This window comes from Bacillus rossius, chromosome 10, assembly GCF_032445375.1.
Source record: "Bacillus rossius redtenbacheri isolate Brsri chromosome 10, Brsri_v3, whole genome shotgun sequence".
NCBI lineage: Eukaryota > Metazoa > Arthropoda > Insecta > Phasmatodea > Bacillidae > Bacillus > Bacillus rossius.
This window is the reverse complement of record NC_086337.1, coordinates 56,798,636-56,824,688: the sequence shown is the minus strand read 5'-3', so window position 1 is coordinate 56,824,688 and position 26,053 is coordinate 56,798,636. Positions and strand designations below refer to the sequence as shown.

The following is a 26,053-nucleotide window of genomic DNA, read 5'->3' as shown; positions in this document are numbered from 1 at the left end:
CGGGACACTTTTCCGTGCGTGCAGCCGGCGTTCGTCGATTTATTAGACGTTGTCACGTCAAAAAATTAAAATGTGTTATGGTCCGTCAACATTTGCCAGAGATGTGTTACATCGAAACTAAGTAACGAGCAAATTCACGTGTTCTCGTGATGAAAATACATTTAAACTCGAACACATAAATTTATTGTTGATTTCTTTAATATTAAATATTACCTGTATCATTTTAAAACACATATAATGCCGAGAATATATTTATTTTTGCTTAAAGAAAATCTTACCTAACTAATTAAGCCTATAAAAACCTATTTGCATAGATGAGACTCTGTTATTAATATTATTTAACTTAAATCAACCCGCATACTGCTTCTAACATCACGTGATGCTGACAGTTCTGTTTGTGGCGGTTCATAAGACATCCGAGTTTCCGCATACACAGAGATCAGACATCGGCCCAGAAGCATGGATGCGAAGGGATCCTAAATGTTTCCTTCCTTCTTCATTTTAAGGCGGCTGGGTTTACACTGCCTCATCATAAACCTGCGCCGCTGCTGCCTAACGCCGTGTTTGTGTACGCAGTATTTATAGGCTTCGGCCCACTGTATTGGGACGGGTCTGCGCGCGGCTCTGAGGTCGGTTCCCGCGCAGACATCAGCGGCACAACGTTTCTGCGCAAGGTCGACGTCGAGAGTTTTATTTCGGTTGACGATCTATAGGGACTGGAAAAATTCGTGGTTTCGATGACCTCTAGTCTAGACTCTACGATCCTCTATGTACGCTGGGGAAATCACACCAGCTCATTGGCTACTGACTCGTGTCACCTGATAAACTGGGATGCTTGTGATTCGATACTTCTTACGTTTAGGGTCATTCATTGGCTGACAGTCCTCCAGGAAAACTGTGTTCCAATCACTGAAGCGGCAATAAGTTACACGCACTTGGATTCTAGCCTATATCGAAATGAAACCACGAATTTGTTCCGTCTCTAACGATACATAAATATGATGGTGGCCTTGAAACTTGCAGGGGACACGGGAACACCCCGAGAAAACCCCACGACTCACGTCCACCAACGTTAACGAGCGAAAAACAGCGCCCAGCCCGCGTGGGAGTCGAAACACCACCACCTGGTGGGAGGCGAGTGAACTGTCCACTCAGCCGTCATATTGCAAGAGTTCAACCTTCGAAATGATAATCACTGTGCACTCAATGTGCTCAGAACATCAATAACTAGAGACCGGAAAAATTCGCGGATTCGTTTCGCTATATGCTAAAATGCAAATAATTGTATCTTTACGCAACATCTTCTATTGGTTCACTGTTAACCTGGAGGACTGTGGGCCAATCATAGACCCTCAGTCAAAGCAGTATCGAATCACGAGTCTCCCAATTGAGACGCCTCACAAGTCAGCAGCCAATGAACAGGTGACTTTTGCCCGAGTGTGCACAGTATCGTGGAGTCTATCCTGGAGGTCATTGAACCCGCGGATTCTTCCAGTCCCTATCAATAACTGATTGTTTCTAGCTTAAGACTCGATGTCCCACGCCATGTTGTATTTTTTCTTTCGATTTTTTGGTCAATACCTACTTTCATTGAAGGACTATTTCCTAAATTAGAACTCGCACAAATATTTTCCCAAGATATTCACTAATTGTAATATCATGAAAGTAAAAAGGCGCATTAGTCTTCGTAAATATCATCACATTTGACACCCTTGATATTACACTAAGTGGATATATGTTGATTTAATACAATTTATTGGACATACGCCATTACAGTTTTGCACTGTTTGCCATGGAAAAAAAATTCAAGAAAGCAAATAAGACATAAAAATTAAAGAAATATAAACCCATAGAGAACAACCCTAATCCAGCTGATATCAAACAGATAAACCCAATGATGAACCTGAACAGGCATTACGGACGACAGAACGACGACAGCACAGATGAACACATTCAAACTTAAATACCAAGACAGCACACTAATTCCGTGGAAGGAGTTTTGTCCAATAATAAAAGCAAAGACGAACACAGTAGGCCAACAACGACAAGACACATTTTAAAATAATAGTAATCGCAGACAGACAACAAAACCTGGACAACGCAGTAAATATACGAATACAAAGAAACAGATATTATGGACAACACAACGACGTCAAGGCCGACGAATACAAAACAGAAAAAATACAAAACAACATCGGCCTATGTCCAATAAATTTTATTAAATCAAAATTCCCAATTGCATGAATAATTAAAAAAAAACTTATCTAGTAGGTATGTCTGCACCCCACCTGTCTCATGGAGCACCATCCACTCCAAATATTGCATTCCAGGGAGTTCACACGATTCTGAGTTCCAAACAGGAATAACAGGACTTGGATCGGCCAATAACTATTGCCATAGGCATGGAATCCCGTATTAATACCAATAGTTCATGAGGCTCGGTAGTCAAGCCCCTTGGAGAGATTCCAATCGCATCTTCTGATGCCTGCAGACTCATCCTAATCACCAATTCTAATGCCCCTTACGGTAAGTGAGGATGCCTGAGGCATGGGTACCCTTTTTAGTTGAGCAACCCTGGTGCCACAAGAAGGCAAACAGTCGCCACGGGTGAAGATAGGCTATATGTTCGCATCACACACCTTTCATGCGGTCCTGGTGGATTCTGTCTCGGATACTGGAGCTGACAATTGTTCCGACACCTCAGGCAACTTGCTACCTTCCCCCGCAAGGGTTGGGCCCACTGCCAGCCTTCAGTGAAGCAGCGACTAAATGGTGTTGCGGCCATAACTTAGAAACACACAAGGTTATGCCTGTTCTACGTTTAGTGTTTCTAACTTCTGACGATTCTAAGTTGTGTGTTTCGGCGTTGCGTTTTTCCAAGTCATAATAGTTATAAGTTGTGTGTTTCTAAGTTGTGATAGTGCTTAGTTGTGTGTTTCTAAGTTTTGACATTTATAAATTACGTGGTTGGGCATTGTGTGTTTCTAAGTTATGTATGGATCCCACTAAATGAGTCGTGGAATGGTAAGTGGAAGGAGATCCTATTGTAATTAGTTACAACCACTTCTTACCCTCCTCCTGCCTGCCCTCCACCCTTAATTTCGGAAGGATTCGCGGGGAATAAAATGAGGGTCTTTGGAATAAGACTGGCGTACTAATACCGCCCGCAGCAGAGTTTCCACTTAGTTCTAGTGACGTCCGCTGTTTCACAGCCTGAGTGGCTCATTTCTCTTTTAAATTTCCAGCAAGCTACGCCTTCACAAACTTCTACATAATTCTAGTGCTTCATAAACAAATATCATTAAGGTTTCATTGCGTAATGTACTGTATGTTATCACATTTTTATTTGACTAATTATTTAATTGTTTGAATACTTAATTTGCATTTAGTCGTTTTGATGCATTAACCTTTGTTTTTCCCTATTGGTATTCTATTTTATTATTCTAAAACTATATGGAGATATTTATAGTAATGAAAAAAACATTAATATTTTTATGTATGACCAAGTTCCAATGAGTTTGCATGGTTACCTATTTTAATATGACTGAACTGGTAATCATATTAGTTGTTATGGATAAATAAAGGGAAAATATATTTGTCTTCGAAATCAAACTTAACATGTTGTAAATAGTATTTTGAGAAAAATCATTTCATTTGGTAGGGTGCAAATAATGTTTTGTAAAATTGTCACAAATTAAAAAAAATTTATTTATATACTTGATTGTCTAGTGGTCTAGAACTAAACAGATAATATTTTTAATCCCTTTTACAAGGTAATTAAAAATAATAATTCGTGAATCTAAGATAAAATGGATAATAAGTAGCTTAAAGCATTGGCAACTGTCCAAAAATGACACATTAATAATTCTGAAAAACGTTACGCCAATCCACTAACCAGATGAGCATGGAATTTATGCGGAAAAATACAGTCAGTTCATAAGTTGTTTGTGTAGCTCTGGCAGAGACCAAGAGTGCACTCTGCTGGTGTGTTTGGGACTCAAGCAAACAAGGAAAGTGAAGACATCATGCATGCTTATACAGTAACTGCAGCGGCTGTGTGTGTGTGTGTGTGTGTGTGTGTGTGGAGCTGAGTCAGTTGGGAAAGTGCCTGTATCCAGGTCTGCTAGGACAGGGAACACAAGGAGGACTGTGTGAGGAACTCAGACAGGGAGGAAAGTGCCTGTACCCAGGTGTGTTAAGACATGGAACACAAGAGGGACTGTGCCTGGAACACAGACAGGGAGGAAAGAGCGCTAGCACAGGGAGCACAAGGGGAACACAGGCTGCGACTGCACGCGGCACGGAGCAGCGGCTGTCGATGGAACTGACCTCCTGGTGGACGCCACGTCTCCTCGCTCCACGGCGAGCAGGAACTTCTTCTCGTCCAGGGACAGCTGCGCCATCTCCTGGTGCGGCCGGATCACGTTCTCCTCCTCCATCATGCCGTGGATGCTGTGCCTCTGCGGGGCGCACACACGCGCGTCAGTCACCCTCCAGCCTCCCTCAGTGCTCAGTCCCGACAGGACATTCACTTGCTGCAGCTGCAGTCTGAGTTCGTCACGCAACCTGTCCGCGTTTGCACACTTTAAATAGATAACTAACTTTACTTGTGCATGCAAATAATCAACAGAAATGAAATAATAAAATGAATGGAGTAAAGTATAAATTATATCAATTAAAAAATTAAATAATTACTTAGTATTCAATATTAATATAAATAAATCTGTAAAAAATTAATTATTTAATTATGTAAATTAATACAAATAATTTTTTTCAATAATGAAAATTAATAAATATGCTGAATATTTATTATAACTGATTAGTTTGAATTTTTTTTTTAAATAATAGGATATTAATTTACAATACAAATAAATTATACATAAGGAGCATTACCTCACTTATATAATTGCAATTCAAAAAGTTTATAAAAACAGCTTCTTTCATTAATATTCACGATAGATAAATGTGTTTAATAAAAGGGATGATTAATCAATATTAACCATCAAAGTATTTGATTTAAAAGCACGTACACAATTTATATTTATATGAAAAATTTGTTACGTGGTGCGTGCGCATTTTAAGATTACGTTATTTTTTCTAATGCACCTAAGAAAGTATAACTTCAAAAAAGTTCTCAAGTGTGATTAAATGGAAATCTAGCATACATCTATAACAATGCAGACTTTTCCCCCAGACCTTAGAATCAAGTGAATAGACATGAGTGAATAAGCGATCATGAAAATGTTAAAAAAAGAAAATTACATTTTACATGATTTGAATGAACGCCCGCGTTAGATAAACATATGCATCCCATGATGGCACAGTGACTGGATATATAATAGAATGTATTCTTCTCTAGAGAAGCAATTTCCTACCGCCGACGCAATAAAAAAAAATAAAAACCTTTCGCTTTGGGTTAGCGTGAGTTAGCTCTGGGCCTGACCTCCTTGGTTCTTTTCCAAGGGTTTAGCAGGAAGGCTGCAGGCAAAAACGTTTTTTTTCCCCTTTCCGACGGCAATTTATTTTCTCGTGGGCCACGCCTCCAGGGGTCTGTAATTCACGGCGCCCTCTTGCCTTCAACCCCCCCCCCCCTTCCCTGATGTGTGTGTGTGGGGGGGAGGGGGAGAAGGGGGACCCAGAGCCCTCGGGCGCGCAGAGGAGTCGTCATTGTGCGCGCGGAGGCAGCATCATGCACATCTCACACACCCTGGACCAACCCTTCCGACACCCCTGGTCCCACCCCTATTAGCTCCTGCAGCAAACCATTCCTTTCCAGCGGCGAGCGATCACGTGACACGCTCACTGGTGGCTCGAGTCGCACCTTCAGCGCATTCCTTAAGGGACCCGCCTCGTCAGGGGTGTGTGTGTGTCGGCGAGGCGGGATGATAGGCGCGACGCTCGCTGGTGCTTCTAGCGCGGTGTCGCCTCTGGACTGTGAGATCTGAGCGGTGACCGTAACATTATATTGCGGATAAATTAAGATAAAGGTGTAATGCAAGTCCTTTCAGTGCTTTCAAGAAACTGTACTGGTTGTTTTACGCCTTGAAATTACTCTGAAAACATGCGTTTTAGCAGTTTTAACTCTTATAAAAATACAGTTTAAAAACTTAATCCGAAATTATAAGTACTTTTCGGCCCTCAGCGAGCTCTTAAATGCTTTTCGTGAGCAGATCCCCCGCTCGGATATGTTGAGTAGTTTCGAAATCGCGTTGTTTTTCCTGAAGCTCTGCGCACCGTGTGTGTGTGCCCGAGTGGGCGGGGGCCTTAAGTGATTCACGCGATGGGGAATTTCGATTTAATGTAATTTCTTGGACACGCACCATTACAGTTTGGCACTGTTTGTCATGTACTTACTGTGTTCGTCAGTGTTGTCCGTCGTTGTGTGTTGTCCATAATACCTTTTCAGGTTTATCGTTGGTTTTTTTTTCTGTTTGAAATCAGCTGATTTAGGCAATTCTCTCTGGGTTGATGTTTACGTTTTTATTTCTTATTTTTCATTCATGATTTTTTTTTCCATGAAAAACAGTGCGAAACTGCAATGGCGTATGTCCAGGAAATTGTATTAATTTTTTAGCGCATGCCATGGGATTTGAGCACAAGCTTGGCAGTCATGTCGTTTTAAAGGCTTTAGTGACGTGGCATGGTAAGTGCGATGCTTGCTGGTGCTTCTAGCGCGGTATCGCCCGTAAGCACAAAGCTCTGAGCTGGCACCGAGTCTTCTCGACGTGCATAGAACAACTATGGAGCCGGTTACCATAAAATTAGATGGCGGAGAAATGAATATAAAGGTGTATGTGCTTTCAAGATTCTGCACCGTGCGTTTCATATCTAAAAATTACTCTTACTTAGAGCATTTAAGCCATTTTCAAATCTTCTAAAATTACAGTTTGAAATCGAAATACGGAAGCGGAACTTCACACCCGCCCTCAGCGCATTCTTAAATGCTTTTACAAACTGGTATCCCCCGGATATCTCGAGCGGTTTTTAGATCATGTGGTTTCAAGTAGTTTGGCTCCTGGATTGTAGCCGCGTCCTTGTGCGAGTAATTCACCAACGTCACGGTTGGCAATGCAGTTGCCATCATGAGGGATCAGTTACCTAGCAGTAGGTAACTGCTACCTGATGATGGCGACTGTAATGTCGACCGAAACTTCGGAGAATTATCCGCCAAGGACGCGGCTACAACCCAGGAGCCAAACTACTTCGGACAATGGCCGTGAAAGCTTGCGAATAATATTAATCACTTTGTTTCTTGTGAGGATCTGCTCGCTGTATGTGTGGGCCCTGTGGGCGGAGCTGACACAACGCACAGAAGGCGTCGATGTGTCAGTGTCGTGTCGTGTAGAGTATCGCAGTGACGCCCAGACTCCCGTCCTAGAGCGTCCTGGAGCCCGTAGAGCCCTCCTCCACTTATCGATCCGCCCCGAGCACTTCACAAAGCCGCAGCCCCTGTCTTCCACCCCCCTCCCCTCCTCTCCTCACCGACCCAGCATTGTGGCGGCGCTGCCGCTGCAAGACCTTATTATGGCGCCGTCTCTTGTCGCGCTACCGCAGCGCACGGAGCCAGCCAGCCACTTACTGCGTTAAGGGCGACCGATACGCCCTTCATGCAGGGACGTCATTTAGAAACCCTTGGTTGGTGCTGTCAAGGCGTCACATCAAGTTACTATACATCATTTAAATTTATCTCTATTTGCTGCCTTTTTTTTAATATACAAGAGTATGGTAAAAACGCAATTATATACATTAAATGATTCTTTATTGTGATATTTAAAATTTTACTCTATCCTATTAAATGTAATATAAGAGGTTAATATGCAATTCTAGCTATATAATAATTATATCTGCATCCATTTTTACATGCTCAATGCCTAATAAATTTTAATATAGCCATTTTGTTGAAGGCTTCACCGAAGTGTTAAACATAAGGTTTTAGAAAGGGCTTCTCAAACAAAAAGTTTAGTACCAAATTAACTTAGTTGATTTCTTGTCTGGCTCACACCGGCAACATGCATGTTAGTAGAGGGACACAGCGGGTTCTGGATCACGCTCGCCGCTGTCGGGGTCGCCCGGGACGGATCGCTCCCAGCTGCTCCGAGAGAGCGGTGGGAACCGGGCCAAGTGAAGTGGTCCCTGCAGGCTCGGCCGGAGGGGAGGGCGCGATTAATGAAGCACTCAATCCCCCGACAATGGAGTCGCGTCGACTACAGGGTGTTTTCCACCAGCTCACACGCACGCAACCCCTCCTACCCTCCAGGGAGCGCGCGTGTGCTTGACAGGTGCGCTGGTGGTCGGTGGGCGTGGCCGCGAGTGTTCCGCGGGGGAGAGAGGGGGGTCTCACGCCGATGTCCTGTCGATACCCCGCGCGCGCTGCAATCGTCCTCGCCAGCCCTAGCTGCCAATCGCGAAACGAGACCCGAGCCGGAGCAGGTCTTTTTGAAATTTTAAATATGCTCGTCCGGTTCGCGAGAAGGAACCACCAGCAGTTAAGGGCGATTATGCCTCGCCATCTTGGAATTTCAAATATTTTAATACTGCTTCCGTGTAATTTTTTTTTTTTGATCGAGGTGGCATAGGACTTAGCTTCAGTTAGCTGTTGAAGTCAAAACGTGTGAACTGGTGTGGTAATCGCGACAATTGTAGTCGCCCACGGGGAGATAACAAGTTGTATCCTCGTGGCGTTCACTACTAGAGCCTGTTAGTAAATATGTGGTTTGGAACAAGGTACAGAAGGTCTGAGACTAGTGATTTATGCCTTGACATGCCCAAAATTAGGATGAATAGTTCAAAAAAAGAAAAATAAATAGCAAATATATGAAGAGAGAAAAAGGGGTTGTCTGTAAAGTCGGTTTACGGACGATAATTTTACGTGATAACGCCATAAGAAAACATTTATGAAAAATTTGCATACTTTTCAACGGTGGTCGGCCAGTTCTTGCACGCTCGTCTCAGGCGGAACGTGACAATGAGCCATGCTTTTTCGTGCGTGAAGCCGGCGTTCATCGATTTCTAAGACGTTATCACGTCAATTAAAGACAATGGGGCCTATTCCCTAGGCAAACAAAGCAAGTAATTATAGGTAAGTTTTTTTTTAAAAGAGAAAATAAAAAGGCGATTTAAAATTTATGATGAAGCAAAAAGTAAAACAGCATCAGAGCGAAGCTCACAGTACTCGCCAGGGACGCGCGAACGAGCCGGTGGACGCGAGCACACGCACCTTGACCTTCTTGCCGGCGTCCTGCTTCTCGCCGAGCCCCATGAGGCAGCTGGTGGCCGTGGCCGCCACCGCCGAGCTGAGGTCCGACGAGCGGCGCGCGCTCTCCACGTCGTAGTGGTCCGGCATCACGGACTGCGAGCGCGGCCTGAAGCCGCCGCCGATCCCGGCCCCCGGCGACAGGGAGCCGCCCCCGACGCCCGCCCCCGGCACGCGCAGCAGCGGGTGGGCGGAGGTCAGCGGCACAGGCGGCGGCTCCTCCCCTTCATCCTCTCCCGTGCTTTCTGCAACAGCGGGGGGCGACAAGCCGTCACCTTCTGCAAACACAGGGCTAGACATGTGACCAGGAGTAGACGGTGTTGAGGACACAAACTTGGTTATTTCAAATACCGTAATCAAGAAACATCAACAGACAGTTGGCTACATCGATCCAGATGATTGTTTTTCTGTATCATCCTCTCCAGTGATTCCTCCAACAGAGAGCATTTGCAAGGACACGGATACTTTTTTTGACACGTGGCCAAATGCAGTAAAGACTAAAGAAATTGACTTGGTCACTGATGTGAAATGTCATGATCAACAGAAATTTGAGATCATGGACACAGAGGATGATTTCTGTCTTCAAATCTCTCCTGTGTTTTCTGCAACAGCACGAGCAACAACCTATCAGTCAAGCCAACACACTCTCCCTAACTTCGGGGTAAACATTGCTGATTAAATACAAGCACAGTAGTATTTTCTGTACACATGACAAGAAGAGAATGTTTTTGATTATATGAACTGGGCCACGAATATTAAATAATATAATCTGAAAATTTATGGAGATATAGACTCAGGGGATGGTTCCTGATTCATAATTTACTGTCACGTCTCCAATAGCTTGTTGAACGACGCATCAGAAAGGAAAGACCAAATTATTTCCCAGAAAGTGTAACAACAAAGACTCAATACTCTGAACACGTGATAAGAAACAGAGAAAAAAAATATTATGTGTATATCGTTATAAAGACACATTAAGATGATAAACAGACATTTTAACATGTGGTAACATGACATGGCTTCTATAATTTATCTGCACCCATGCTCTCCGTAATATTTATTTTTATGTGCTATCGTGGCCAAGCTCATATCCTGTGCATTCCTCAATTATTACCATCATCAATTATTACCATTATCAACTATTGCCATTATCCATGAGGAGAGACAATATTTGAAGTTGGCCTATGTAAGTATTTACATGTATACCTTACAGTGAGATAAATTTTTGTCCTAAACTAGAAATCATAATTTGGAAATTAATGAAGGTGCTGTCAGTTGATTTCTAAGGTCACATACATTCTCCTTCATATAATAAGTGCCTTGGAAAATGTTCAGATTGATTTTGGTTCTGGCATTAGGTTACTGAAACCACACAGAAATATACTGCAACATATATTACACACTCATCAGTGAAGTGTAACTATAGTATTCGAAAGATACTGTGGGTCATAGACATGAAATACCAGGACCAAGATAGATCTCAGAGTTTCAGCTGCAATAAATGTCACGCTGATCTGATCAGAAAGTCTACTTACATTGCTTTTTCTACAGAAATTTACTATATTTCTCTGTTATTTGGATGTAAAGGGATAAACAAGATAAATAATACATTAAATGCTTTCTGAAATCTTTTTTTTTTTTGTTATTTTGGCTTTATAATTTTTCATGGCGTATATTAAAATATTAATAATAAGTTTAGAACGGTAAAAAGCATTAACTTCTAATTCAATACATAAAATAATTTTAATTAGTGATAAACTAACAAGCTTTAAGATAGGCACAGTTCGTACCAAGTACACAGCACTGCTGCGAAACACTTGTGTACACGCACCTGATACGGCTTTAGAATATGGAGTTGAACTGCATATACAGTATGTCCATAAAACAATGTCCCAGATTCAATGGTATATGAAAACAGTTTAATCTAGACTATTTACAACAAATCATACATAAAATTGAAGGTAAACCAACTTAATTTTTTTTTCGTACAAATGTTACAAATGTTCAAAATGTGCATCTTTAGTGATACGGCGCACAACCTCATATACACGAACACATTCGGTATGGAAAGTTGACTCCCCGCTGAACACAACGCGACCAAGAAAGTCATCTTCCCGCCCAAACATTGAACAGATGTGGACGTATTGTGTATGTGTTCTTAAAACCTTCCACACAGTCGTATTTGCTTTCCGAACAGATTTCTCAGGACCATGCAGGTAGGATACTACGACACGGTCAACATCCTCTAAAGACACTTTTAGTCGACCCGTGCTTTTTTCCCTTCACAAACACATCCGGTCTTTTAGAACCACCTATACCATCGGCGGATGTTTTTTCCACACGGGGAAATACAATTTAATTTTAAAGAAACACACGTTCAGCTGAAATTACAGATTCTCACTCTTAGCAAATTGCAAAACACAAAAACGTTTTACAGTCAGCAGCCGCCATTTTGCGTGGGTGGCGCTGCGGGCGAGAAAACAACAAAGCAGCACTCGCGCATGCGCGGATCGAAAACTTGTTTGAGTCACTCTTTAATTGTGACCTTGAACGAGAAATACACAAAGCTTACAGTTGATACTATTAAAATTTATACCTTGGACATTCTTTTATGGACATACTGTATTTTTCTTGTGGTGATACAGTTTATAAGTGTGTGAACGTCAAAACTAATATTTATACAAAAAATATATATATATACATTTATACTTTGCAAATAATAGTGTTTTTTTTAGTTTAAATACTGTGTAATTATGAATAACCACAAAATGTTTATTCAGTCACAAACACACAGAAATAACGCAGGCGTTGTTAAATTAAGGCATCAGAAAATTTTTATTATCTTCTTGGATTTTTTAAAAAAAAAAAAAAATGTTTTGGAGAAGAATATATTTGAGCTGGAACGTTTTACGAGGACGGAGTTTTACGATTGTCAGGACAAAGTTCAGCCGGGTTTTAAATGTTTCATTAGAGCGCCGGCCTCGCCGGCCTAAGTGGATCACGGAACGCGTGAACGGGTCTCCGTTGTGGTCATTTTCATTAACGACAGCGTCTCGTTCGCGCAGTTAATTATTTCCGGGACGATGTGGACCTTAACGACTACCCTCCAGCCATTCGTGCGAATCAATACCGCTTAAAATATCGTTGCTCTTCTCTTCCATAACACCGTTTTTTTTTTAATGAATTATTACCCAGTTACACTCCCTGTCACTAGTTTGCTGTGCAGTGAATCTTACTTCAAGATTTTTATTCGCTAAAATTTGTCACTGTCGCGCTCTGTAAAGAAAGACTTTCGTCACTAAAACCATTGTTTCGATTCAAAGGAAATACGTTTATAATTCAGAATATAACAATAGGTACCTAACATGTGTTCTGTACTCTTATACTTCTTAATCAATGTAAGGTAATTTATAACCATTTTCAGAAAAAATTAATTTGATTGCTGTAGTGTTCTCAGTTACATATTTATGATGATAAAAATGAAATAATTAAGCTATATGAAATAAGTTAATTTAAAAAGATATATTTATATAAATTTACACAGAAATGTTGCAGAGTGGGGACAGTATGTAATATTGCATCGCTCTACAAATTTAATCAGTTAAACAAACATTTATTTTCAATTAATAACAGTTTTCTGGTAAATAAGTAGTGTTTCTAGAAATATTTGATTAATTTTTTAATGCATCAAATTGTAATTTTTTGAATAGGGGAGTCTGGATCATGCTTACACGGTTTTAAGTTAACGACTTATCGAAATTTTCCTAAAACATTTTTCGACCTAAAACTATTCGCAGATATTGAATAATCCTTTGGGATGTTATAGAAAAATTTTTAGTTTCCCTAAATATTATTTCTAATAATCGAATGAAATGATATATATGCCTATTTATAGTGTGTAAACTTCCCCTGCTTGCGAGGAAAAATTACACACATAACGGGTAAAGTATACACGACCTTTTGAATTGATTTTTGAGCTGTGGGGAAAATACAAAATTTCTATAATATATATTTATTGTGATCAAACTTTATTATACAGGCCATATCGAACTTAATATGAAATGAAATTTAAAGAATTTAATGAAAGAATAAAGAAAAATTATTATATTTACCTTTTTTAAAAAATTATGTTTCATTTATGATATGTAATTACATAACATAATGTTTACCAAGTTTCCAAAAGTTTTTTCAACCATTCCCCATGAACGTTTGGCATCCATCACCTTCACATCACATTACGCCGTCTCTCAGAAATATTTCTGGGATCTGAACATTGGGAAATGCGAGAAATGTGGTGAGAAGAATCCCGCAGTGCTGCTACCTGGTGGTTGGATGGCTTATTGTAATGTGGTGCAGTCTCATGTCATGGTGCCACATTACCGATATGTGGCATGCATCCAAAAAGCATGCAGATGAGTACAAAATGATCCATTGCTAAGGGCACTGTATTTTTTTTTTCGCGAGATGACCTGATCGCTCATTAGCCTACAATAACGCATTCCCATGCTAGCGACTTGTTCCCTTGTGATTGGCGGCCGTCAACAAGAGAATCCGTCGCCCTATTGGTTCCTGGCCAGTCAGGACGCGTTTGATTCCGCAATGGATGGCTGTGATTGGTGCGCTGGCTGTCGACATGTACGTTCTTTAAATGATTCGTGCAACGGGTAATTCTGATTTAATACAATTTATTGGACATACGCCATTGCAGTTTTGCACTGTTTTTCATGGGGAAAAAATTCAAGAACGTAAATTAAGAAATAAAAATGTAAACATAAACTCACTCAGCTATGTCAAACAGATAAAAACCCAACGATTTACCTGAGAAGATGTCGGCACAGACGAACACATTCAAACTTAAATATCAGACAGCACAATAATTCCGTGGAAGGAATTTAGTCATGAATAAATGTAACAACAGCACAGATATTTGCCTTGAATAAACCCAGTCAACCACAACTACAACACCACGAAGATCTAACACGCGGTCTGGTCTGGAAACCTTATTGCGACCTTGCCCTCTCTCACGAGTGCAGGTGAAGGGTGAAGTAACGAGAAGCCTAAGATGTCCATCAAGTTCTGTCCCTGCCCGAACACGCCCGAATATTCACCTTCGGCCAACCTCGGGATTTGTTTTATTTTCGCGCAGGAAAAATGAATTCAAATATTAAGAGTGGTCGGTTAGGTTAGCTACATTAAAACACTTTAAAACACTATGGACGGTTAGTTAGGTTAGTATAGCTACATTAAAATAAACAGAGAAATATAAATATATATGAATAGACCCGAGGTTGGCCGAAGGTGAATATTCGGGCGTGTTCGGGCAGGGACAGAACTTGATGTTCATCTTAGGCTTCCCAGAAGTAACCCCCGCAGCCCCGCACAGGATCCCTGGTGAGTGGTGTTGGGAGGGGGAAGGGAGGAGGGGATGACGGGTGTCGAAGGGACGACGTGCTGTGCAGGCGCCACCGGACGTTTCACATCAGCGGAGACGCGACCCGCCGCCTTATGACAATTTACTGCCGGCCTCTGCCATCCCCTTGCCCCCCCCTCCCCACTCCGGGTCTTGGGCGCGTGCTCGACCAATCGATGCCGCCCCTCGCCCCGGCTGTCACGTGACCTCCCACCCGTAGCACATCGAGACCCACACGGTTCTTCATTTGGGGGGGGGGGGTCACTAAACATCCTCATCTTCAAAACATGCTGCGCTAACACTATAGGACTTTAAAGAGTGTAAACATTCCGTCTGTTTACAGTAGAATTTATGTTTTGATAATTGTATGGTGTTATGCACAAATGAGCTAGCCAACAAAAGAAAAAGAAAAAGGTAATGAAATAATTGTGTAGGTAAAATGACACTTTTAATTGAGCTAAAAAAAAATTTTAACCGACATTCCTTGCTACTATGCCATCTTGCGACCAAACATTCAACGCACTGCCACGATACCGGTTATTGTGTGTTCAACTTTGAGCTAAATTTACTCATTTGAAAATTGAACCATTTTTACATAACACCGTCCAATTATTGTTGACAAAATAATCCATGTTCGATTTGAGTAAATTCTGATGTTAAATGCGTGTATGATACGGTTATAAAACTGGGTATAATAATATTTCTTACACAAGGTAGATGCGTTCGTCATGGTTGCATGTATTGAATAAGATCCTGGACACGCACACTTTTGTAAAATTTTAAAGAATATTATTATTCTAGCGTGGCCGCACATAAATTATTTATTAGTTAATGCAATCTATGACAGGGTTTATGTACACACTATATCTTGTGGTGACGTGCGGGTTAGACTGTCGGGAAAACAATCAAGACGTGTCAAGTTTCATATCATTTCATACTCTGTGAACACATAGACCCAGCCAACACGTACCGGTACTTCTCCAGAACAATTAGTCGACCAATACAGGAGCTAGACTCCGTTATCAAGACTGACTGTAGGTATTCTCGCCGTACCAGGTGCGTTTAAGATTGTCACCCATAAGAAGCCGTCGTCATTTTCATTGCACACGAAAAAATGACAAAATGTTTGATGTACGCAACTTCAGATCTTGATGCTTTAAAATTTTAGTTTTGTTCCTGAAATAACTATTTTGGAATACCTTTTTTTTTGTCTTCTTGCCAAATAACACGAAGATAAATATTATTTATACGTTAAACGTTGAAATGCATTTGTTATCACGCAAAAATAATAGGAATATTTTAATAGAATTTAATTTACACTATTTATAAGGTTGAAATATATTTCAATCAAGTTTTGTCTAATAGCTAAAATAATGGTAGAAAGTTTGGGATAAATATATAAACCAATTTACTACTTGACTAAATAAAATAATGAAAATCACTTGGAGATAACGTAAAGAACATATCAACATCCAATACTAATTAACGTTATTATTGGTTTGAAGACACATGTTGACAACTATATTGACCTCATATGACCTCTGCTGCGGGGTAGTGCCGGGTTCTCAGCACGTGCCAGTGACGTGTGTCGTCAGCTCGATTAGACATGCGCCTGTACTGCGGGTTGCCGCGCCTGTACTGCGGGTTGCCGCGCCTGTACTGCGGGTTGCCGCGTCTGTACTGCGGGCTGCCGCGTCTGTACTGCGGGTTGCCGCATCTGTACTGCTGGTTGCCGCGTCTGTACTGCGGGTTGCCGCGTCTGTACTGCGGGTTGCCGCGCCAGTACTGCGGGTTGCCGCGCCTGTACTGCGGGTTGCCGCGTCTGTACTGCGGGTTGCCGCGTCTGTACTGCGGGTTGCCGCGTCTGTACTGCGGGTTGCCGCGCCTGTACTGCGGGTTGCCGCGTCTGTACTGCGGGTTGCCGCGTCTGTACTGCGGGTTGCCGCGTCTGTACTTCGGGATGCCGCGTCTGTACTGCGGGTTGCCGCGCATGTACTGCGGGATGCCGCGTCTGTACTTCGGGATGCCGCGTCTGTACTGCGGGTTGCCGCGTCTGTACTGCGGGTTTCCGCACCTGTGAGCGGCCAGGCGTGCAGGTCCTGGGACCACAGAACGATGGTCCCCCCATCCGATAGAGGAATAGTCTATCAAATGATTACTGACTTGACCACTCACTGAAGTGCAGACCCTGTACCGATCAAGAGTGTATTGTTTTTGGAACTCTGTTGGATTCTGTACCTCACGATGGTTTAGTAACTGTTTTCTGTTCTTAATAACAGGCGAAAAAATTTTTTTTTTCTTTAGTCCGCAATTAAAAAGCAAGACATATCGATGCCTTCAGAACCTAGGAACGGACTCAAAAGTTTAATTTTCAGTCCGCCACACGTGGATAGTGTCTTTCAGATGGTCCGTCTCTTTTTAATGCACTCGGTCATATTTTCACATGCTCCCAGCCAATTCCTGGGGCGTTATTATTTTTTTAAGGGCCAGAATGTTCTTGTACACATATTTTTATTAAGGTATATGAAGATTTCTGGCATTCCACAGATTGTCATTAAGGTTAAAATGTGGACCCCTGGCAGGCTGATCCATCAATGTGATTCACTTGAACAGTCCAACTACTCAGACTTCACTAATAAATTGGTTGTTGGTTTGAGTTTTAGACTCTCTTCCTTGGAAAAATTGCTGATATTCCTGCTGATGGTTTATATATATATATATATATATATATATATATATATATATATTAAGTGTGCCTTAAATTATCTTCATGTTATATATATTAAATTTAATGCAGTATATAATTCAATTTTTTAGGCGGGTTAATAGAACTGCGATGGTTTGGAAAATATCCATTATTTATAAAAAAAATTTCAAAGCAGTCATAAGGACTGCTGACAGAAGTGAAAACGTTTTCGCAATTTTTACGAAAAAAATATTAGCACACAACAAATTCGTTTCATCATGTTAGTAAAATAACTCCTACATTACTATAAAATACGCATTGCATAGTAATTGTAGGTATTTAAAAAATAAATAATGATGTTCTTAATTTTTTGGATATATTGCTACAAAGACTCCGTTTTCTTCGTTATTCAATTTACATACATATCTATCTGAGAATATTAATATATTTATACTCACTTTTTACTGCACAGTAATCGTTTACTTAAGATTTAAAATAAAAATGGAACAAAAACACAATTTGAACAGATATAGTGTTATCGTTAACACGTCACGTGACCATTTCGATGACGACTTACATGAATTTACTCCCTACCCAAACCTTCCCATAGAAGTTTTTACTTCAAAAATTTAAACGATTTATTGAACAATATTTTATGACAACAAGATTAGTTAAAATTTTATTCCTGAATATTAAATTTTATGTCACGTGGTTCAAAATGAAAATGTCATCCCCGTTAGAGCTGTGTTCCTTCCCGCGCCACGGTGCCTCCTGCAATGCCCACCCCCCTTCCCTTGCCGGCAAAGCTTCCCCGCTTAGCTTCGTGGGCCATCACGTAGCGACTCCATTCAGCCCCTCGCTCATCTCATCTCGCGCTGATCCTTCGTCCTCTTTCCTTCCCCCCGCGCGAGGTCCTTGTCTCGCTCCGTCTCCTGACGGCTGCTGCCCAGGACTCTCGACTCCGAGGCCTGGACTGCGGCGGGCCGTGAGCTTTCATTCGCCAGTGAAACAACAAATACACGCGCGAAGTTACACACTTGTACGCTTACACGAAGAATACAGCATCGTTTACGCGTGTCCTTTTTAAGGTCTCAAATAACATCTCTGTAAATAGCTGGTGAGGAAACTGATAAGAACAGCAGGAACAACGACAGCGCTGAAAAGGCGACAGTCAACCTGGCGCGTGGGTGCGGGCCTTAAGGACTAGACCGCAGCAAGAGTTCGTGGAAGACCCTTCCAGTATAACCATTCCGTCATTTTTATGAGTAAGCCATCTTTATTAATTGAAATTTTAAAAGATAAATTAATGGTCACAAAATCTAATGAAATTATGATCTTTTAGAACGCCACCACTTGTTGGGCTTCAGGAAAAAAAACAATTCTTTTTTTCCCTTCATTTTTGTAAATTATTTTAATACTATTATCTAAGATTTAGTTAAAACACCTCGTTAAAACATAATGTTATTAAATAGATGGAAACACACGGGTCGAGTTTGCACGAAAGACACATGCTTACAAAAAAAATAACTCGCGTGAAAACCAGCTTTGGATGTAGACTAACTTGGAAAAACGATTCCTGCCGTCTTTTGTGTATGGGGACAAGTTGGACTATAATGGCGAGGAAAGGATTAGAATAAGTAATCCATCCAAAATATTCGTAATATGTCTGTAAACTCGAGTATCAAGGTTGCCGTAGTTTCGTTACTCTGTCTTCAGTTATTATTTCAAATGCTGGGAGGAAGATGGTCCACACGCCCTGGACGCGCCGCTGTTGATGTCTCGCGGGACATGACACATGGCAGTGACAGTGACATGGACAACACCGCAGCCACCGGACGCCTGACATTGTACATGACCTGTTTGAAAGGTAATCCATATACCAAAAAAAAATCAGAACTCTTGGTTTCCTTCATTTTTTTCCCTTCATTGCTTCTCATCGCCAAGAAGCAAGACGCCGACATCCAGCCAGATTTTGTTTTATTTTACCCTCCATAGAAAACACGGTAGACATAGTTTTACAGGTTTTTTTTTCCACGCGGAGCTAGATACAACTCTGATAAAACGGCCTCGTGTTCTCTCCTGGACTGAATTGTCCAAGGTTTGGAACACGACCTGTTTAATTTTGTCATTTGAGCATGGACGAAGAAGGTCGCTTGGCTACCGACTGTTAAGTGCCCGAATCGTGAATATCCGTCCGTACACGGGCGAGGGTTCGATGAAGGAAGGACACACTCAAGAGGCCGTGACAATGGACCAAACTTGATCGCGCGGCCGTGCGTTGGGGAGTGCGTTGCGGAACAGAGATCAGAGAAAGTTACAGATGGAGCATAATCTCTGAGCACTGTGGCCAGTTTGTTCACGTAGGAATATGGCGGCCATTTGTTTATATAGTATATAGAAATGTAGTTTACTACAATACTCTTGTACACAATCATTTTTTTTTCGAGTCAACAGTCTTTATTTGTTTAATATTCATGCACTTTTCTACCACCAAATACATACATCACTTATGAGAAAATGCGATTTTCTTCATGTCGCAATATAGCGGCGACCTGCTTCCCCCTTACGTCCCCTGGCTTCAGCAGAGATACCTACATACTGTGTTCATGCTCCATCTGTAACTTTCTCTAATCTCTGTTGAGGAATGGTGTTCCCGACCGTGGTAACTTGGCACGAGCTGATCGGGGCTCGGCTAAAAGCGCCAGCCTTCGGCACGCGAGGGACTCCCGCACTGGCATAACAACTCACGTCTTCAACATCTCGACGTGTTTGTTTTGACAGGGCCGGCGCTAAGTCGCGCTCGGAAGGCCGAGGTCGTCCGCGACTTCTAAATTAATCTCCGACTGGTGATTCGCCAGTCGTTCCAAAACTGCCCTGATGTTTACTCTGAAGATTTTGAAAACTCACTACACATTCAAAGAGCGCAGGCTTTCACGGCCATTGTCTGGAGTAGCTTGGCTCCTGGGTTGCAGCCCGCGTGTAAGGCGAACATATCACCGACGTTTCGGTCGACATTGCAGTCACCATCATCACGGTAGAGTTACCTCCTGCTTTAATACTCTCCCCTTAGAGGAGTGTTTTCCCAATTGGCTGCAGCTGTGGGCCAATCACAGACTTCCTTTGGTATAGTTGGCCTGTTGGGTTTCGGCCAATCGGAGATGGGATTCTGTGACTGTCTGGGAGTGTTGACAAATCAGTGACTGATTCTCTTCTAATTGGCTGGGCTGTTGGCTAACCAGCGGCGATCTGTCCATTTTTTTTGATGCAGAGCTAGCTTTTGAGGGTTTCTGAAGAGTGGATCTCATATTCTGCTTAATTTGTAGCCATCTTCTCCATTTATGTTTGCTGGGTGTTTTAATATTTCTACTGATTCTCGAATGTATCTTTTCTTGTATTGTCAGGTGTTTGGCTATGGTGTGGAATTGGTCGAAATCAATTATGTGTCTGGTTTCCAAGGAGATTTTTTTTTTAATTTTGAAATGTTTGTAACTTTTAGATAACTTTACAATTAAATGTTTCGCTAACGCATCTTATTACGTAATTTCACTTTGGAATTTTCTTATTTATTAAAAGTTTTTCTAATTGATGTATTTTTATACACTTTCATTTCTATTCATAAAAATGAAAAAAAAACGTTTTACCTAAACGCTTACAATAAACAAGCGGAAGAATTAATTCATTTCAAAACATAACAAACATTGTTTATCATCAAATAATTTCCCACCTTTGATTTTTTTTTCCCACCGTACTAACTGATCAAAGTAAGACTAATTATTTATTAATTTTTAGTAATATTTTTCCAGTACCGAGAAAGAACATCGTTGCAAATTTATTAATAATTTTGCCGTGCATTCTTTCCCGAAATTTCAATGAACAGTTGCTTGTTTTCAAGCCGGAGCTAATACGGGACTCTCAGTACATCACTGGAGCCGCAGTCTCTTTGCTTTTGAGTCACCTGCAGGAAGAGATGCACGATGAAGAGACAAACGTTTCCACATTGAACGAAGTGTCGAGTTAAACCAGGCAGTGAAACTGTTCCGCGACGCCTCGATACCACCAGCTGCGAGGAGGGTCGTTACTGTTAGTCGACCCCTGGAGAGGCTTTCCAAAGCCCGGAGCCATCTCGGCGACCTCGGGGGGCCCTCGGGGATCTTCAGGGACCTTCATGGACCTTCATGGACCTTCATGGACCTTCAGGGACCTTCATGGACCGTCATGGACCTTCATGGACCTTCATGGACCTTCATGGACCTTCATGGACCTTCATGGACCTTCATGGACCTTCATGGACCTTCATGGACCTTCATGGACCTTCATGGACCTTCATGGACCTTCATGGACCTTCATGGACCGTCATGGACCTTCATGGACCTTCAGGGACCTTCATGGACCATCATTGACCTTCAGGGACCTTCATGGACCTTCATGGACCGTTATGGACCTTCATGGACCTTCATGGACCTTCAGGGACCTTCATGGACCTTCATGGACCTTCATGGACCGTCATGGACCTTCATGGACCTTCAGGGACCTTCATGGACCATCATTGACCTTCAGGGACCTTCATGGACCTTCATGGACCTTCATGGACCTTCATGGACCTTCAGGGACCTTCAGGGACCTTCATGGACCATCATTGACCTTCAGGGACCTTCATGGACCTTCATGGACCTTCATGGACCTTCATGGACCTTCAGGGACCTTCATGGACCGTCATGGACCTTCATGGACCTTCATGGACCTTCATGGACCTTCATGGACCTTCATGGACCTTCATGGACCTTCATGGACCTTCATGGACCTTCATGGACCTTCATGGACCTTCATGGACCTTCATGGACCTTCATGGACCTTCATGGACCTTCATGGACCTTCAGGGACCTTCATGGACCGTCATGGACCTTCATGGACCTTCAGGGACCTTCATGGACCATCATTGACCTTCAGGGACCTTCATGGACCTTCATGGACCGTTATGGACCTTCAGGGACCTTCAGGGACCTTCATGGACCTTCAGGGACCCTCAGAGGGGTCGTCTAACAGCACGTGACCCGGGGAAGGTCCCCGCCGCCTATCGGCCTCCGAGTGCCGGCTGTCACGCGACCTCCCGACAGGAGGAACACTACACTCGTCCTCTGTGAACCCCACTTGCCGCGAGTAAGGACGCATTTACACGTAAAGTTAAGGTGGTAATAGTTGAGGAAGAGTTGTCCTCACCGCTCTGTTGGCTTGTATCAACTCTTATTCAATAAGCGTACCACTTCAAATATTTAAACTAGGGTAAAAACTGTAAATATATAAAAATAAATGTAAATGTTCATTCCTTCAGTATCTTGAAATCTCAGAAAGTTGTTCATCGTCATCGATTGCTTTGAAATTTCGACACAAAGTTTAATTAAGAATACGCGCTTGTTTTTTTTTACATGCACCTATGTCACATCTGTGATGGGTAAAAAAATATATACAAAAAATACAGCTAGGTAAAAACATTGATTTTTAAATATTTTAATTGCTTCACTTCGTTTACCATTTAGTTCGTGTCGTTAGGTATATATTTTTATTTTTCATAAATTTAGCAAGTGTCAATTTATCATTAGTTTTTTTTGTTTCTTTGAATTTTTTTTTTAAACCATGAACAAATGCTCAGGGCCAATCGTTAGAATTGTAAGGTTTAGATCCAGACACGGACTGCTTCTCGCATGTTCCGTGTACTAGAGTCGGTAAACAAGACAATCTCTGCATCTGCACACTCAATGGAACAACAAAAAATGTTATAAAACAACTAGCAATGTGAAATTAAATGTATTAAAAAAGTGTGTTATCTCTTTTTTCTCTCTCCATTAAACCCGAATGAGCCACATAAATGCGTGGCCGGGTACAGCTAGTTACAAATATGAACTTAAATGAAAAATTTTTAATGAAAAATGGGGCTGATTTAAGCAAAACAAAGTATATCAACTTATAAAAGTAGATACCAATTAAATAAAATTTGCGGATTCGTTTCGTGATAAGCTATAGTGAAATATATTTTAAGTCGCTACTTTTGGAATTAGTTCACAGTTTGTCGACTCTGGACCACGGGCAAGCCTAGTTCAGACACTTGGCGAGTCAGCAGCAAGGGATCCGGCGGTGCACTTTGGAGCCCTTCCCAAAGGTTATTGAACCCGCGAAATTTTCCGGTTACTAACAAAAAATTGGTTGTCTGTAAAGTCGGTTTACGGACGATAGTTTAACGTGACAACGTCATTACAAAACATTGATGAAATGATTGCATACTTTTATGAATAAAATTGAATCATTTTTATTTTAATAATAAAAGAATAAATACTTCATATTATGCTAGTAATCATATTTTTAAAATGCAAGAATAATTAACCTTTATTGCCGAAATTGTTGTTGTAATAAGCAATGAAAACCACATTAACTTTTCACTTCACTTTACAAACAGTCGATGAAACAGTTCACGTGTAGATGACTTGTAATTAATTTTAAAAACTGGCGTTTAGCTATACAGTTTAAATATAATTATGAACAAGTTTTCATATAAATAAAGTGTACTCAAATATCTATCATCAATTATATGAATCACTATAATTTTTTAGTCAATTGTAACATAATCTATTATTACTGCACTCGCCGACAGCGTAACGGAACACAGGGTAACGGAACAATGAGCGTAATGGGACACAACAAAACGGAACAATGTACGTAACAGGACACTTTTTCGTGCGTGCAGCCGGCGTTCATCGATTTATTAGACGTTGTCACGTCAAAAATAACAAAGACAGGCAAGTAAAATAAAAATATCAAGATTTAAACTTCCAAATATAATAATTTGTACCAACGTGAAATTATTTAAATTAATCTTAACAATGACGAGGCGAGAGACCATAAATCCCAGAGTGTATTGTGGACTCTTTCTGTTCAAAAGAACACTCAAAGCACACACACACACAGAGAGAGATTAAATTACTTTCGATCGGTCCACAGTTCTGTAAAAACAATCCGGATGACCTTAGGTCAATTTAAAAGGGAAAAAAAAGCTTTACACAATTGACTATCAGGAAAGAGAATGTCAGTAGACAGTATCCTGGAGTGGGGGAAAAACCCGGGAGAAACACGTAAAATATTCGTGGCTCTATTAATATGTCTTGAAGCACTGACTACAGCAAAAACCCAGTCTTTCCGCTGACACGTGAAAAATATTCCGAGCGACCTGTTGGCCGGGATGGAAATGTTATCATTTGTCAAAAGCCTCGGCCAGATCCGGCCTCAACATTTCCCGCAGGCGGTGACTCAGCAGGTGGTTACGCACTGCCTCCTTGCTGGAAGTTTGAATTATTGCTTTCTGGCCATTGTATGCGATTTATTTGGGTTTAGAACGATTAGAACAAGGATTGTTAAATGATCAACAATTTAACACCTACATATATTAATTACAAGTAACTTGTAGAGTGGCAGTTCGAAATTTGGAATAATGGTTAAATAAATTAAAGGTATACTTATAAATATCCTCAGTGAATGTTCCTACTATGGAAATTAAATATATTTATGTACGTAGCCAGTTTTTTTTTTCATTTTAAGATTCGTGTAATCTTGCACATACTGTATTTTAGTCTTTTCTGTCCAAAGTGGCATCAAAAACGTGCGTAGATATTACCGGTATCTGCTAGTAACTTAAGGTTTAAGGATAACTGTCATGCACCTATTTATTCACAGTCTAGTGTATCTCAGCAGCTGTCAATGCATGTTAAAATTTGTCTGATTGCCTTATTAACCCTTCTCTGAAATTAAACAAATTATTTTTTTGGTAAATTTTTTTTGTGGGTTGGAATCTTTTATTTCAAGCCAGGTAAAACTATTGTATTTTTGTACAGCTGTAGTGGTTTAGTGCTATTTATTTTTCACGCAAAGCTGGGTTAAATTCCCTATAGGCACTTAAACCACTATCGTGTGTTCGTTACGTTCGTGTCTCGTTCCTCATTAGCCTATCAGTGGCATTCGGCGAGTCCCGGAATAACTGCAGTTAACTGCTGGACACGGCATGAAGGCTCGTGTACGAGGGTCACGCGCATGACAAGTTATTCCGGGCAAAATCCCGGCCTGGCCCCACCACCTCCTCCTCCTAGGTATGAACTCGTCAGGGTTACTAGGAGCACTACTTTGATGTTCCATCTACCAGGCATGCCCTAGCATGGCGTATGCTCCGAGTAGAAAATCAGGCCTCAAAATGTTCCGATCTGCCTTGTGAACGGTAACAACATACCATTACATGGGCCTTTACCGAGAACAACTTATCCGTTCCGATCACCGCCGTGACTGCGGCCAGGATATAGCTTTTTCGTCCAATATATGAATCCATTTCCAATGTTAACGATGTACGCAGGCTTTCACGGCCGTTGTCCGAAGTAGCTTGGCCTCCGGGTTGTAGTCAGTGTCCTCCGGCGAATAATTCATCGACGTTTCTGTCGACATTTGCAGTCGCCATCATCAGGGTAGCAGTTACCTACTGCTACCCTGATGATGGCGACTGCAAATGTCGACCGGAAACGTCGGAAATTATTCGCCAAGGACGCGGCTACAGTCCAGAAGCCGAACTACCCCCATTTCAATGTGTCCACACTTTAAAAAAAAAATTGGTTGTCTGTATAGTCGGTTTGCGGACGATAGTTTAACGTGACAACGTCATAACAAAACATTGATG

The 26,053-nt window shown here is 41.5% G+C and overlaps 1 protein-coding gene and 1 long non-coding RNA gene across 2 annotated transcripts in view; both read right to left on the bottom strand.

The window, feature by feature from the left end:
* LOC134536241 (transient receptor potential-gamma protein) overlaps positions 1-9,299 on the bottom strand; it is a 100,860-nt gene extending 91,561 nt beyond the window's left edge. Inside the window, exons 1-2 of the mRNA XM_063375937.1 lie at positions 9,218-9,299; positions 4,330-4,460 (exon numbers count right to left, since the gene is read on the bottom strand). Of these exons, the coding sequence (XP_063232007.1) occupies positions 4,330-4,460; positions 9,218-9,259 (173 nt within the window). The 5' untranslated portion in view covers positions 9,260-9,299. The remainder of the gene's footprint in view (positions 1-4,329; positions 4,461-9,217) is intronic.
* Positions 9,300-9,423: 124 nt separating this feature from the next.
* LOC134535695 (uncharacterized) overlaps positions 9,424-26,053 on the bottom strand; it is a 159,122-nt gene continuing 142,492 nt past the window's right edge. Inside the window, exon 3 of the long non-coding RNA XR_010075678.1 lies at positions 9,424-9,498. This is a non-coding gene — a long non-coding RNA (uncharacterized LOC134535695). The remainder of the gene's footprint in view (positions 9,499-26,053) is intronic.